Raw genomic sequence first — 15386 nt, 5'->3', positions numbered from 1 at the left:
AGATTGAAGTACATCCCTCTTTGTGACCATTTTACCTAAAAAGGTAAAGAGTTGCTCTGCTCTCGAAAGTGACAGTGTAAAAATGACACCTTGTTACTCATTAGATCTGCTCCCTTATGTACTTGGATATGCCTACCAACATTAGTGACAAAAGTATGTCTTTACAGCAGGTTATTGAGAGTGAGTTGGATTATTAGTAATTTATTATTTGTATTACTGTCGTACCTAAGGGCCTCAGTCACAGACTAGAACCCCATTGTGCTAAGCATTGTCCAAACACTGAACAAAAATACAGTCAGAGTGCCAAAGAGCTTACAGTCTAAGCTGGACCCCTTCCTTTCTTTTTTTCATCATCAACAAAATTATCTGCTAAATTGCAGTTGCATCTGTGCTTTACTCACTGAAAGTAATAGGGTAGCACATGTGCCACTGGCTGCTGAATTTGCTGACCCCGAGTCTACTCAAGGTGTAACTCAAGGCAGTATTTGGCGGGTGCTGGGTGAGAAGGAAAGAACCCAGCTACTTTCAGATCTGTGGAGGAGTGGCAGGACTGGCAATTAGAGGGGGAAAAAGTCTTTATTTGTTAACTGGACAAATTTGATACTGAAAGCATTGTGACATGGAGTCCCACACGGGCTGTTTTTATAGTGGGCGGCAGGATCAGGGTTGGAGTGGCTAGAGAGGGTGCTCAAGAGGTGCTGGTTTAAACACACAATGCCCTTTCTGAGGTTTCTGGTTTATTTCAGGAGTTCTGTTTTAACCAAAACAATACAAACTGGCTGCATTCCTGCCATGTGGCTTGCCATAAATTATCTCTAATATATAAACCAACAAACAGTAAAGTACTTATGGGTCCTTAAGGCTCCCTGTCCAGCTTTTGGTCAGCAATACTGCTCTGTCTCTCTCATGGGAATAACCCAGTTTCTCATTGGGCTTGTCGTCACTGCAGTTTACTCATTTTATAACTTGAATGTTCCCCCTGAGTCAAGTCCTATTCATACACACAAACCCTGTGGTGTGGTGGTGCCTTCAACGCAACGTGGCTGGCCTGTCCAGGTATGTCTACACCGCAGCAAGGAGCATGCCTCCCAGCCCAGAGAGACTCGGGTTTGCTGGGCTTGAGCTGGCATGCTAAAAATAGCAGGGTGGACGTTGCAGCTTGGGAGCTCAAGCCCACTCGATCCTTTGGGTCTGAGTTGAGGTAACTAGCTTGAGTCTCCACCAAAGCTACAACACCCATGTTGCTATTTTCAGTGCAGTCACTTGAGTTCAGTTAGCGTGAGTTTGTCTACCCAGAGAGGTATGCTCCCAGCTGCGGCGTAGACATACTTCCTGGAGGTACAGGCTACAGCTTGAGTTAGCACAACTCATGATATAACCAGTCTGTGCTCCCAAAAAAGGTATGTGTTTATCATGGGTTAATTAACATATGTTAGTTATCCCATGGGAAACCCCCCGCACACACACCTGTTTTGCAGTGAAAACATCACCTGTGTTAATTTGCAGTGTGACTCCTCTCACTCAAGCCAGGTTAATTTGAGAGGAGTTAGTTCGAGATTGAATAATTTGAGTTAACTCTGCAGTGATGACATAGCCTTTAAGATCCTGAACCTAATTAGAGTCCATTGCCCCTAGGTAGCACCGAGCTAGCACCTGAGCAGACTCTTGCTAGGCTTTAACCCCACCTAGAAAGTTGTGACCTTTCTCAGTGGGCTCTCTTCTTAGGGGTACCATGGGACTGGGGGTTGTGCAGGGCTGTGCGCAGTGTCTTCCAGTGAGCAGCAAAAACCCATATATCCCCCCCACCACACAGTCACTTTTCAGATCAGAATGATATTTTCAGCCGTGCTGTTTGTTGTTATTGTTATTAATTACAAGACTGCTTCTCTTAGCGGCCGAGTTTTCTGCAGTCCCATGTGCAACATTTATCACTGGTGAGAAAAAGTAGCTGATATTTCTCCCTCGAGATCTCCTGAACAGGGTGAGCAAGCCTGTGTGGGAAAACAAGAATCTGTCCCCTCCACATCTCAGACACCAGGGAGGCTTGGGGAAGCCAGAAGATCTCATAGTATTAGAGGGAGTCAGACAATTGAGATGGGCTGCTGTGAAAGAGTGTGTGAAAGAGGGACTGTGTGTATAGCTGTGGGGAGGGGAGAGGTGGGAAGAATTATGGGGGCGAGAAGAACCGGAGCTGCCTGAGGGTGAGGGTTGTCGGTGGAAGAGATGGGAAGAGCCTGGGGCAGCTTGGAGAGGGAGTTGTTGGGGCCAGTGGTAGCCCTAAGGACGGGAGGATAATTAGTGGTGTGTGGGACCTGAATCCAGCCACGCTCACCATGCCCCGGCCTCTTCCCATTAGCCTCCTCAGTTCTGTCCCCTTCCAGTTCCTAGCCACAACTGTCCTGTCAGCCTCCTATTCTGTCTCATGCCTCTCCCTTTCAGATGCTGCCTCTGCCTCCCAAGAGGCTCCATGCTGTCCTGGCACACCAGCATGGGGATAAAAAACAAAATGGAACCATATTGGCTATTTGAAACCAGCATCACATTGCTCCCCCTCCCCCACCCCAGTGCCTGGGAGGAGGAACTGTAGGTGTCTGCTGGTGAATGTATGAGATCTCAGCTGGGTTGTGGGCTTGTGGGACAGGGCTTTCAAATGCACAACTCTTAATGTCTTGAAAGGGTGAAGAATCCATGATTTGTTTGTTTACTTATTAACTAGCAAAATTCAGTAATTTTCCAGTCACGAGTACAAATTAGTACTGTTTTACTTCAATCCCGTGTCTTTTATCTAGTCTGAACTCAAGTAGCTAACACAGTAAAATACTTCAGTGAAAGCAGGTGAGTCTTCTGAGATTTTGCTGCATTTCAACATAGACTGCCCCATACTGCGAGTGGGTTCAAAAATCAAGACAGACCAAAAACATAAGATAATTAAAAACATCTTATGAATTTTCAGACACTCTTGATTTTTTGGGGTGTGAGTAGGGGTGCTGTAACAATTTTTATAGTGAGGGTACTGAGAGCCATTGAACCAAACTTTGTAAACCTGAGATATAATGGAAACCACTTCAAGCCAGGGGGTGCAGTAGCACCCCCCGCACTCCTAGTTCCAGCACTTATGGGTGTGAATCATAATTTTTGAACTTTTGAGGTGGGCAATAGTGAGATTATCTACCAATTTGTGACAGATGGTTGGTAGATTTCTTGTTTTTGGAAAGATAATAGCAACACATTCTCAGACTGCATGTTTTTTAAAAATTTCTTTTGATCACTGTTTATAATGTATCTAGACTTTTAATACCATATTGTGCTAAAAATATTGGATTTTTTTTTCTGTGTTCAATCAATTTTTAAAACCTAAACCAAACTCTTATTTAAAGAAAATCAAATTTTAGACTGGGTTAATCCTCAATTTGTGAATAAAGTCCTCAATCATATAAAATGACTGAAAGATGGATTTAGTAACTCCTTGTGTTTAAGGCTCAGCTCTGAATCAAAAGAAGGTACAGTATTGGATTTAAAATCCCTTTCTTTGATTGATACCTCTTTTCTTGGCTTTCATTTTAAGATGCTAAAACAACAAGTTACTTGTGACCATTCAGTTGCAATTTATCTTCTGAAGTGACATGTAATTGTATTTGTAAATGATTTTTCTTCATGTTGCAGAGTACAGACAACTCAAATGTTTCTATAATTGCCCAGAACAAGAAGTGTTTTGACAATGACATTGTTTGTTCAAAGAGCGTTTTGATCTCTGTTGGCAACATTGAGATTTATTTTAGTGAACCTTCTGACAAACAGGTTAGTTATTCTTTTCCCTTGTTTGGATTACTCTTTAAGGTACATATCTGAAACGTGCAAATTTAATTTATTAAATTGACTCCGATTCAATCTAAAGTACCAAAAACATTCACACCCCTTAATGTAGTTTGGATACCCATGAGAATTCCTGTTTCTTCACTGCTTTTTCAAGCCTCCTCTTCCACGTCCATGTTGGTCCCACAGGGAAAAATGCTTGGATGCTGCTGCTCCAAGGGAGCCAAAGAGTTTTTGAATTAGTTTGTTCCTGTCTGTGTGCTTTTGTGACAGAAGGCGGCATATGAGCCAAATAACTACAAATAAAATAAAAAATCCTTAAAACAAAACAGTTGAGGCAATGCTCTCTAGTTGCTCAATGACATACTAGGGTTAAGCTAAGTATTCAAAATATTCCTTTGGCTAGTTACTAGTTGGCTATATATCTTGGTTTTATGCATAATAGAACTGCTGTTGTAGATCTTTCACAAATATCCATTTCTGACAGAGGACAGCAAGGGGACGGGAAAACAAATCAATGTATCAGCTTTGGAAGGCTGGATATTATACAGTGGTACACTTTCCAGAACAGGAAATTACAATCCTGTGGGACAAGAAGACAACAATACATGTCAAAGTTGGACCTCAATGGAAGGTGAACCAAATTGTCAAGTATCTGAGATTGTGTAACATGTATTTTGTACTACAGAGCGGTTAATTCATACTAAAAAAAATGTAGTGTGGGTGGGAATATGGGGAGGCCCTAGGGATTCAATGTATTAACATTTCATCTTTGGGCATTTTGAAATCTGGTTTAGATCACAAAGCAAAGATGGATCCAAAGCAGAATATTGGATATGAACTCCCTTGAATTTGAAATATTTTTCCAGATCATGGCTCAGGCCATCATGTAGTCACAAGTTCTATGACTTTGGTGGTCTCACACTTGTCACTAGTGTATATTTATCAATAGTCTAAACCTTGACACAGTTTAGCAGAATTCACTCCAACACATTCTGCTAAGGATCTCAGCTGGTGTGTTGCAGGTCAAGTAAAACCACCTGATTGCAAAGAAACCTCAGTTTCAACCATGAATGTATGTGTTCAGAAAGGGATTTTGAAGGACTCCCTCAGCAAGAGGAGCAAGGCCTTGAGTTATAGTGCCCATACAAGAACACACATACATCACACACTTCTCCCCCTCACACACACCTTTTTCAGAGACTTCAGTTCAAGCAAGAAAGGGAGACTGAATGTCCATCATCTTGATTTTATTATTGCACAGGAAAAAAAAGTCCTCTTCTTTATATATACATAACCAGTGCATGCCCCAACATTAATAATGCTACAAGTGACTGGCTCATTCATAACTGTTGTTACAAATGCCTTTGCTGTTCTAATTTGGATATAGGCAGAAGGTCTTAATGATAATATCTAGTCATGCTCCAATGGTATGAGGTAATGTACTGGGACTTTTGGCTTTTGACTTGGATCATACTTGGATCAGCTTTTAGAGGGAGTTTTGAAGAAACCCCAGACCCTTTGTTCAGTCAGAAAGTAAAATATGTTCTGGGAAGCAGCAAATAGAAACAAAAATGAAAATATAATTTTCTGTTTTTAAAACCTTTTAGTTTGGAGGTCTCAATATATTGGTGCTTCAAATATTGTCAATGTGTGGGTCAGGGTTATAGTCACCCTGTAAACTTGATATTAAGGTAACTTTCATTTAGTTTCTTCTGACTTAAAAACTACTGAAAAATCAAAAATGTTTAACCACAGGTTTGTAATTACAGTTTGGTTACAGTTTGAATCAATAGAGGTTTACAAACATTTCAATTTATATTTTAGGGTAAATTAGCAGGTTTGTGTGGAAACTTTGACAAATACACTTCAAATGATCTGACTACATCAAACAACATGGAAGTGAGAAATGCTCAGGTTTTTGGAGAGAGCTGGGCCATAGGACTGGTATGTAACGTATCTGTTCACCAACTTGGAAATAAACAGTAAGACAAGTTCATTATAAAAGAACATGTTGTAAACACTTAGAGTGCTGATATCTTCCAAACTGCCAATCAAATCAATGCATGGGAGGACATTTGTGAGAATCCTTGTCTATAAACTTCATATGTGTCAGTAACCACCTCTGTATTTTAGTAAGTAAATGATGCTGCGTTTAAGTGAAATACCAAACCAAATGATTTTGAGGGTGGATATTTTATTAAACAAAATAATTGTTTTACAACAGAGTCCTGGTACGTGCTATAATAATATCAATTATAATAATAATATATAGAAAAACTAGAATCTGCAAAGTCCACATCTAGATCTGAACTTCCCCACGTTTGGGATGTATTGGATCTGGTATTTTGGACTGGGCACAACTTTAAGAAAAGCCCTTGTTATTTCTTCTCCCATGTTAGAGGCATTTGTTGAAGGCAAGCATGTTCTGACTCCATCAGAGCTGTCATCAGCAAATCTTAAAATTTGCCTGAATGCAAAGAGAGACTATTTCCACAGTGTTGGGCTAGATTCTCTGAGTGCTGTGCTCAGAGTGGTATATGGAATAAGATTCAGGTTCACTCAATGATTTAAAAAAAATGGTTTATTAACAAAGATGAAGCTAGCAGAGAAGGTGAGATCAAGTGATGGTAAGCAGTGAAAGAGGCTGGGGTATAAGGACCATCAGTCACTGGTTCTGTACAAGTCTATTTGGTGGTCTGAAATTTATAACTTAACTGGCATTCCCTGGTAAAGTTACAAATGGAAAACCTTATTAAGTGGTCATCTTCCTGCTAAAGCAGAATTGTTCCTGATAGTAATTTTCTAGTATTTTGTCCAGACTAGTTTTAAAATTCAAGTGATAGACCTTCCACCATTATTTCACAGCCTAATATATCTCCCCAAAGGGAAATTTTCCTATTTTTTCCCTTTCTTTTCTTCAGTTACTACTTTGCTATAAACCTGTGTGTGTCACTTAAATAATTTCTCTCCCTCTTTTATGTTAATACCCCCAACATTTGTAGACTGATATCATATCTCTGCTTAGCCAGCCTGTACATATTTTACTCTCTTATAATCTTTCCTCATAAGAAAACCGCACTAGGCCCCCCCCCCCCCCCAATCATCCCTCTACTTTGTCAATATCTTTCTGGTAATGTGGTGGCCACAAATGAGCATGATATTCTCTGTGCAGCTGCATCAGAGCAACATAAAAGAGATCATAACTTTCTGCTCCATTATGTGGTGATTTGCGTATGCAGCCCAGCTTGCTCTGGCTTTTTTGGAGCTGTATACTGTTGCAGAGTCATGTCTAATTTCCTGTTTGTGATCAGCATTAGGTGTCTGTTATCATTGTGGCTTCCCAGGTTTCTCCCTCCCATCATGTGTACACATTTTAGATGACCTTGCGTTCAGCAAGTTGAGTTTCCTTTTGTTAAACTTTCTGCCCATTTGTTTTTCATTTTGAAGGAGATTAAAAAAAGGAGTAGAGTATCTCTGGCATTTTTGAGTTATCATGATGATCTTTGGCTCTTTGCTTTTTTTTTTTTTTTTTTTTTTTTGAGTTAATCTGTTCTACTGCTGCTGCTTTATGTGAACATATAGGGCTAAATTCATTCCTACTGTGATGTCATTTAAAGTTAATGGCAAAACACCAGGGATGAATTTGGCCCATACAATTGGTTGCTCTGGAAATGATTACACTGTGTGACACACAAAAAAAATTGTCTTCATATATGGACAAAAAGCAGGAACTTATGAGTTTTTAAAAACAAAAAGCAAAGGTTCTTTTTCATGGAAATGTATTTAATTATATTTAAAATAAAGGAAGGCACGGGGGCAAACATACATAAAATATTTGCTATTTAACATTGCTTTCTCTGCTCCTTGGCAAGAGGAGTTTTGCTATCTCCCAAAAGTATAGTGCACCTAAATCTCTTGTTTTAAAAAAACAAAAAACCCCATAAACACAGTTGATATGAATAGTTTACATTATTTGTGTTTTTTTTTTAAAGTGTAAAAGCCCAAATGAAACCGTAAAGCCATGTGAGGTCCATCAGAGCAAGTTCCCTTATGCCAAAAGAGAGTGCTCAATTTTGTACAGTGATGTTTTTGCCCCTTGTCGAAATGTGGTAAGTGAATACTTTATTAACTATTCAAAGATGAACATATTAGTTCTGAGTCTCTGGTAGCAAAATGTTAGTCAGTAATTAATTCCTTGTTACAGTACAACTCATTCTGAATATTGTGGAAGACACTGACTAAGGCCCCAATCCTGCAAGGATCTCTGTGTTGGTTAGCTTCTGTGCTTGTACTGAGCTCCTTGCAAGATTGGAGCCAAAGTCTGGATCATAAAGATATAGGACAGGTGGTGGAATTTTCAGTACTATCAGATGTCATGAGGAAATGACCCACTTTCAGATAACAGGAAGTTTTGGGTAACTGCCTTAGAAAATTGTGTTTTTACTGTATTGGTGTTTCATTATATGATACCTACAATCTATGTGGGTAACTACATTTAAGACTATTCACATACATCAAAGGATTCTGAAAATCTGATAACCACAGGCCTTAAATACACGTGATATGAGACATTGGAGACACATGTAGAGCTTTATCTCAGGTGGTTGTCTTCTGTCATTTGTCCTGCTCAATCCGTATATGAGGATGCTGGGGGAGAGAGTGAGAAGATTTGGACGTCAGAGCCATGATAACATAATTGACTGGTAGCCATATGTCTCCTTGTTATCAGATGTGTGGTGTGGTGTCTTGGCTTTGCTGGTACGTGGCTAATAAGGGCTTGGATTACAGCAAGTTCATAGAATCTTAGAAGATTAGGGATCAAAGGGACCTCAGGAGGTCATCTAGTCCTACCCCCTGCTCAAAGAAGGACCAACCCCAACTAAATCATCCCAGCCGGGTCTTTGTCAAGCTGAGCCTAAAAAACCTCAGGATGGAGATTCGACCACCTCCCTAGGGTAACCCATTTCAGTGCTTCACCATCCTCCTAGTGAAAAAGTTTTTCCTAATATCCAACCTAGACCTCCCCCACTGAAACTTGAGACCATTGTTCCTAGTTCTGTCACCTGCCACCACTGAGAACAGCCTAGCTCCATCCTCCCTGGAACCCCCCTTTAGATAGTTGAAGGCGATTATCAAATTCCCCCTTATTCTTCTCTTCTGCAGACTAAATAAGCCCATTTCCCTTATCCTGTCCTCATAAGTCATGTGCCCCAGTCCCATAATCATTTTTGTTGTCCTTCACTAGACTCTCTCTTCATTTTGTCTAAGTCCTTTCTGTAGTGGGGGGCCCAAAACTGGAGACAGTACTTCAAATTTGGCCTTACCAGTGCCGAAAGAGGGGATAATCACTTCGCTCGATCTGCTGGCAATACTCCTACTAATGCAGCCCGATATATGCCGTTAGTCTTCTTGGCAACAAGGGCACACTGTTGACTCATATCCAGCTTCTTGTCTACTGTAACCCCCAAGTCCTTTTCTGCAGAATTGCTGTCTAGCTAGTCAGTCCACAGTCTGCAGCAGTGCATGGGATTATTTCATCCTAAGTGTAGGACTCTGCACTTGTCCTTTGTGAACCTCATCAGATTTCTTTTGGCCCAATTCTCCAATTTGTCTAGGTCACTCTGTATCCTATCTCTGCCCTCCAGCGTATCTACCACTTCCGCAGCTTAGTGTCATCCACAAACTTGCAGAGGGTGCAATTCATCCCATCTTCCAGATAATTATTGAATATGTTGAACAAAATTGGCCCCAGGACTGACCCCTGGGGCACTCCATTTGATACCTGCTGCCAACTAAACATTGAGCCATTGATCACTACCCGTTGAGCCCGATGATCTAGCCAGCTTTCTATCCACTTTATAGTCCGTTCATCCAATCCATATTTCTGTAACTTGCTGGCAAGAATACTGTGGGAGACGGTATCAAAAACTTTGCTAAAGTCAAAGTATATTACATCCACTGCTTTCCCCAAATACACAGAGCCAGTCATCTCATCATAGAAGGCCATCAGGTTGGTCAGGTATGACTTGCCCTTGGTGAATCCATGCTGACTGTTCCCAATCACCTTTCTCTCCTCCAAGTGTTTCAAAATGGATTCCTTGTTGTCTAAGGCTCAGTACAGACAAGCTGGAGATAATGCAGATAGCTTGAGGAAAGTGTGGCAAGGAAAGTATCTGAACCCATCAATAAGGGTACTTGCTTATCCTTTATCAAATAGTTCATGATCTGCATGTTTGTCTAGATTTCTGATTGTATCTGCCTTCTCAAGTGCCTTCAGTTACCAAAAGGGCATTTTTAGAGCTAGCCCATGCTGCTGTGGTTTACTGATTTTTGTAGCTGAAATAGATAGATTAAAGGTAGCTCGAGTACGTCTACACATGTTGCAATTACACCACCCAATTGCAGTGCAGACATCTCCCAGATGTGGTGCTTGCCATAGTTGTTTCTTTATGACCTCTAGACTGGAATAATTAATGGAATCTCCAGATGGCCTATCAGAAACTGAATCTCTTGACTTTGAGGCCATGGTGTAAAGATTACCAATTTGATCAGGAATTTGCCTGAAGGAGCAGTTACAGGGTTGTACATAGTTTAACTATGGAATGACTAGATTTATTCAGACTGACATTAGCCAATATGATAGGAATTTCTTGATCATGGGCTTGTGATGAGTATATTCTCAAAATATAAATAAAAATGGAATCCTCAGAAGGTAACTTTTTTTCTCTAAAAACAAACAAAAATGTAAGAATTCTGTTTTATGTGATGCCCTCATCTTTTGCTATTTTACCAGCATTTGGGATCATTTTCAAACAATGCCACCTGAATTGCATTGGCAAAAGTATGTTCACAAAAATTCACCTCATGTGCAGAGCATGAACTTGCATATTCAATTGCATATTTGCACATGTACACATACATTTGGTGTTCAGCACATTTTGCAGGTGCAAGTACATTTCAGCTGTATGTACCACTTAGACTTCCGTGTTTGAAAACTTGGCCCATGGTGTCGTCTTCGTTTTTGGCAAAGCAGCCGTTCTAAGTTATTGATTGTGATACATTTTCTGTAGAGCTAACGTGTGTCTCTAATGATTGATCTAGAACTACCAAACTAAAAAACCCCACTGTTTGATACTGCAATTTTAAAAGATGGAAATGGGAATCTTTTTATTGATGATTTAAGGTTGCCTCAGACCTAATGAAAGGGTTATTTTACAATTCAAGTTGCAGAAATAACATCATAGTTTCTTTCTTTTAAGTTTTAGAGTTCTGAATGGCACAAGGAAACAAATGGGTGTCTGGGCTAATGTAGACCTGGGGAGATATAAGAGAAAAATGAGGAAAATATTTTACTTTTATTTAAATAACAACAGCTCCAGAAATGCAGTTATTTTTTATTTAATTTTCAGACATTCTATTTCTTGCCAGCAAACTATACTGATTTTTTAAAAAGTAAAGTAAATTGACTTGTAAAATTGCTCTACAAGCTCTTCCTCTCACTTTATCACAACCCTGGACTTGATATTGTAAATGTAAAATTACAGATATTACACTAGATGGCAGTATTTGCCTTATAAAAATAGAAAATCACAAACTTTGGCTAAATTTTGTAACCACTGCAAATGTTCATAATCACTAAATAGCAAGAGTATAGGCCGGCATACCACATGAACTTTACGATATGCATTTTTAGTTTTCTAGACGGGCAACGTTTTTTAAGGCAACTTGAAAGTTGTTCACTGTTCTTCATCAAGACTTTGAACACACCGTTGGGTACCTGCAGCTGTACAGTGCTGCTACTGTTGGGAATCATACTGTGTGCAACGGCAGGCCGCTCTGTGGAGATAATGGGGGTACTGTGTGTGTGCAAAGGGTGGGGGATGCTGCTGCAAGACCAGTCAGTGCTAGCCTGTGTGGACAAATCTAGATATACCTATGTTGAAAGACAAACTAATTAAGCCAAGCATTAGAAAATGTTCAGATTTCTGTGATTGACTTTAAGGGTTGAATTCTGCTCCCTTTCTAGACAGGAATCCCTTTTGAAACCAATGGGAGTTTTGGTGCAAAGTGATGGCAAGATAGGGCCCAAAATGTTCAATTGCTTTTTCTCCCCTTCGCTTTTCAGATTGATGTGACTTCATTTGTCAAAAATTGCCATACAGACACGTGTAATTGTAATCTTGGTGGGGACTGTGAGTGCTTGTGTACGAGCATTGCAGCTTATGCTTACAAATGCTGCCAGCAAGGTGCAGCAATTCATTGGAGATCTCCTTCTGTCTGTCGTAAGTACCTGATTTATCACATCACCAGAAATCACAATAAGAAACATGGATTATCTGACATGTTACTGATTTGATATCTGTGGGGACATAAAGAACAAGAAAAGAGTAATTAAAGTTCTCACTGACAGTGCAAATGATCTGATGTGGGATAGGAGAAACTATAATATATATTATAGGCTATTTTCAGGACAGCATTAAAATATTTAGAAAAGTGTATATGTGTGTATAGACTTGTTTAAATTTTTCATGCTTTTGTCCTTAAAATAGCCTCCCTATTAGAGTATGCTACTTTTAACCTTTCATTGTGAGTTTGCAATCAGATTTGACATCTTTTATTTTAACTTCACTATGAAAAAAGAGTTCTTCAAGGGAAGACTCAGCAATGGTGCTTTTCAGCAGCAGTGCTAATACTTCTAATTGAAAACAGATGTGTGCCTATTAATGAAATCCTAAGGAAATAGAGCCACTTATTGAAATACATTAAGGAAAACAAAACTTCCTTTGATCAAAGTGAATTACCATGCTGTGACCTTGATTTATGGCGTCTCAGGGTTGTTGGCAGACTTAGATTGTGCTGATGTGATTTAATGCTGTTGTACCTATTGTGTTCTCTTTCAGCCTATGATTGTGACTATTACAACCAAGGTACGTGGTATTTATATAAAAACAATATTTCTTTATTTGCTGCATATATCTAAATAGCTTGATGAGCATGTTTATCACCATAAGCCACGTTGTCTCTTGCCATACTAGAAACAACTGTATTTTGAAACCACTTCAAACAGTAGTTTAAACATGGTTACCCTCTCAATTAGTTTTGTGCAGGATTTAGTTGCTGTTACAGACAAGGCTAGAACTCAGGCTTGGACATGATTTTTGAAAACAAATTTTAAATGTTTTTCAAACCTTGCTTTCGCTAGTATAGCCAAGGTGTCTGTGTCTTGTACCAGAGAGAAACAAGTAAGCTTTATTTACAAAGACATGCCACCTACTATCGCTTTTTTTATATGTAGCAGGCCAAATTTCTTTCCAAGTCAGTGTGGCTTGATATTTGGTTAGGGGAAGTTAATGGTTTCTCAATACTTCTGTTCCGTGAATGTGTAAGATGTCTTCAACTATGCATCAGAAGCTCAGCTAGTTAGCAAACTGACACCTGTGGGACTTCCAAGTGCACTGAGACGATGTTTACAGGGAAACAGGCATCACAGTGATTAGCTAAACGGCTTGTGTCTGTCATCTGGGATGTAACTTGAGACTTGCTCTAAAAACACAGCCCTCCACTAAGGAAAGAAGAATCTCCGTTAGCTGTAGTGGTGCTAGAGGTTGTCTCCTTTCTGGGTCTCCAGCAGTTGGGTTCATAGTCCTGCAGTTGAATTGCATAGTCACAAACTCTTGAGTACATTAGACATTCTCAACCATTAGAAGGCAGTGGTGACATGTTAGGCAGAAGTATTGCATGTCCTTTGCCATATTTGCCCTTCCAGACTAATATCATGATGTAATTGTACTGCTCTCTTGTAAGTGGATTCCTGTCTCAGAGGGAGTTTTTTTTTCCCTGCCTCACCCAGCCTGGACTAGAGGAAGACAGTAAAATTTCACTGGAAACAAGCGTGCGCGTGTGCGCGTCTGTGTGTGTGTGCACGTGCATATGTGCAGTCGTTCTCGAGCTACACATACTGCAGGTATTCACTCATATAATCCTTCCCACTGCCCTCACAGAGCATCTAACCTTCTTTTTGCTTTGCTGATGTAATACTATAGTGTGTGCTAAGATAATATAGTGTGAGTGAAAAGGGACACAGTGGGATCATCATCATTATCAGGACTTCTCAGCCTTTTCTTCTTGCCATGGTCTTTTAATCAGAAAAGTGTGGGTCAGGCTGAACTCAAAGAAGCTTTTGCAAGTAACACTTGCAAGAGCTCACATTAGATTTTTAGATAAATCTCACCCTCCTGTCCACCCTACTCTATTATGGAAGATATCTAACTATCTTTTGTCTTTACATGTCCCATTTATTTAATGGGATTTTTCCCATATGCAAGCCATGAAAGCTTTTTTGACATAAACAGACAAGCATATTATTAAGGGATTCAAACTACTGATACGTTAGTGTGCAAGCTGGGTGGTTTGATGTTGTATATGCTTATTACCATTTTAACCATCACTGCAGTGAATTGATTTCCATTGTAGACATTGAAATTATAATTATTTCTTATAAAATGAATAACATTACTATATACGACATCTCTAATGATACTGTATTAAAATGAATCAAAAATAATTAATTCATTATGAAGTATAGCAAAACTGGAGTTCTAAGCTTGTTTTTATCTCACTCTTAGTAATTATTTCCTCATTATAAAAGTTTTTGTTCCTGGGTGCATTCAGACAGAGGTTGCTCTGACTCATTGAGGTGTTCTGCTGAATCCCCTGATGGCACTATTTTAGCTTGGTTTACGTCCTGTTTGTTTTATTGCTGCTGGTGTTTCTACTGGAGTTTCAGTGACCTGGGTTGTGCTGGATGATGATATTGTTTCTGTCTGGTTTAAAAATCTAATGTCCCTGATCCTGCACTTTGCAATGCATAGGTCGATTACTACACCTATGCAGAGCCACCTTAACGTCAGTGAGGGTCTATTCATGCATTGTGAAATGCAAGATTGGGGCTTATCAATATACTTCATATTAATATTAATAGGATAACAGAATATTTTCTGTGCAAATGTCATGGTCTTGGTACTTTAAAGAATGGCTGCTTAAAATGAGAAGAAATATTCATGACATATTTCACCTTCATGACTTCATCTCTTAGAACTTCATGGCATGCTTCCTGGATCCTGGAACGAAGACATTAAACAAGCATTGGAATCTTGGCTAGATGCAATGATATCATTGCATAATGGTTTCATTGTATTTTTTGTGACTCCTATCCTGCAATGAGCAACATGCAGACGGACACCTGCTCCCACACAGGCAGACTCTGGCCCTGTGTTTGCTAGATATAACAAAATCTTCATTAAATTCATCTCAGTAAAGAAAGATTGTTTTAAAATAAGCAGATAGCGGATGATGACTTGGTACATGTGCCATAAAGTGCTGAGACCACATCTATAAAGAAGTATGATGGCCTCTTCCCTTAGCTCAGTTCCTGTCAGCAGATCCTGGAAGTCTTTCCAATGTATTTAATGCTGCTGCTCAGTGCTGGAGTGTACCAGGCAGGGGCATCCTCTCAGAAAAAATCTGAGGCAAGAGAGGCAAAGTTATCAGCATCCCTATTTCAGCCATCC

At 39.7% G+C, this 15386-nt stretch overlaps 1 protein-coding gene across 1 annotated transcript in view; it reads left to right on the top strand.

The window, feature by feature from the left end:
- Nucleotides 1-15386, top strand: part of OTOGL (otogelin like) — a 129191-nt gene that overhangs the window by 59024 nt on the left and 54781 nt on the right. The window contains exons 26-31 of the mRNA XM_067559109.1: nucleotides 3664-3818; nucleotides 4312-4447; nucleotides 5641-5760; nucleotides 7809-7925; nucleotides 11942-12098; nucleotides 12717-12743. Of these exons, the coding sequence (XP_067415210.1) occupies nucleotides 3664-3818; nucleotides 4312-4447; nucleotides 5641-5760; nucleotides 7809-7925; nucleotides 11942-12098; nucleotides 12717-12743 (712 nt within the window). The remainder of the gene's footprint in view (nucleotides 1-3663; nucleotides 3819-4311; nucleotides 4448-5640; nucleotides 5761-7808; nucleotides 7926-11941; nucleotides 12099-12716; nucleotides 12744-15386) is intronic.

Source organism: Emydura macquarii, unplaced genomic scaffold, assembly GCF_026122565.2.
Source record: "Emydura macquarii macquarii isolate MOO-44397 ecotype Brisbane River unplaced genomic scaffold, CSIRO-AGI_Emac_v2 contig_2205, whole genome shotgun sequence".
NCBI classification, from domain to species: Eukaryota; Metazoa; Chordata; order Testudines; family Chelidae; genus Emydura; species Emydura macquarii.
This window is presented reverse-complemented; position numbering and strand designations above follow the sequence as displayed.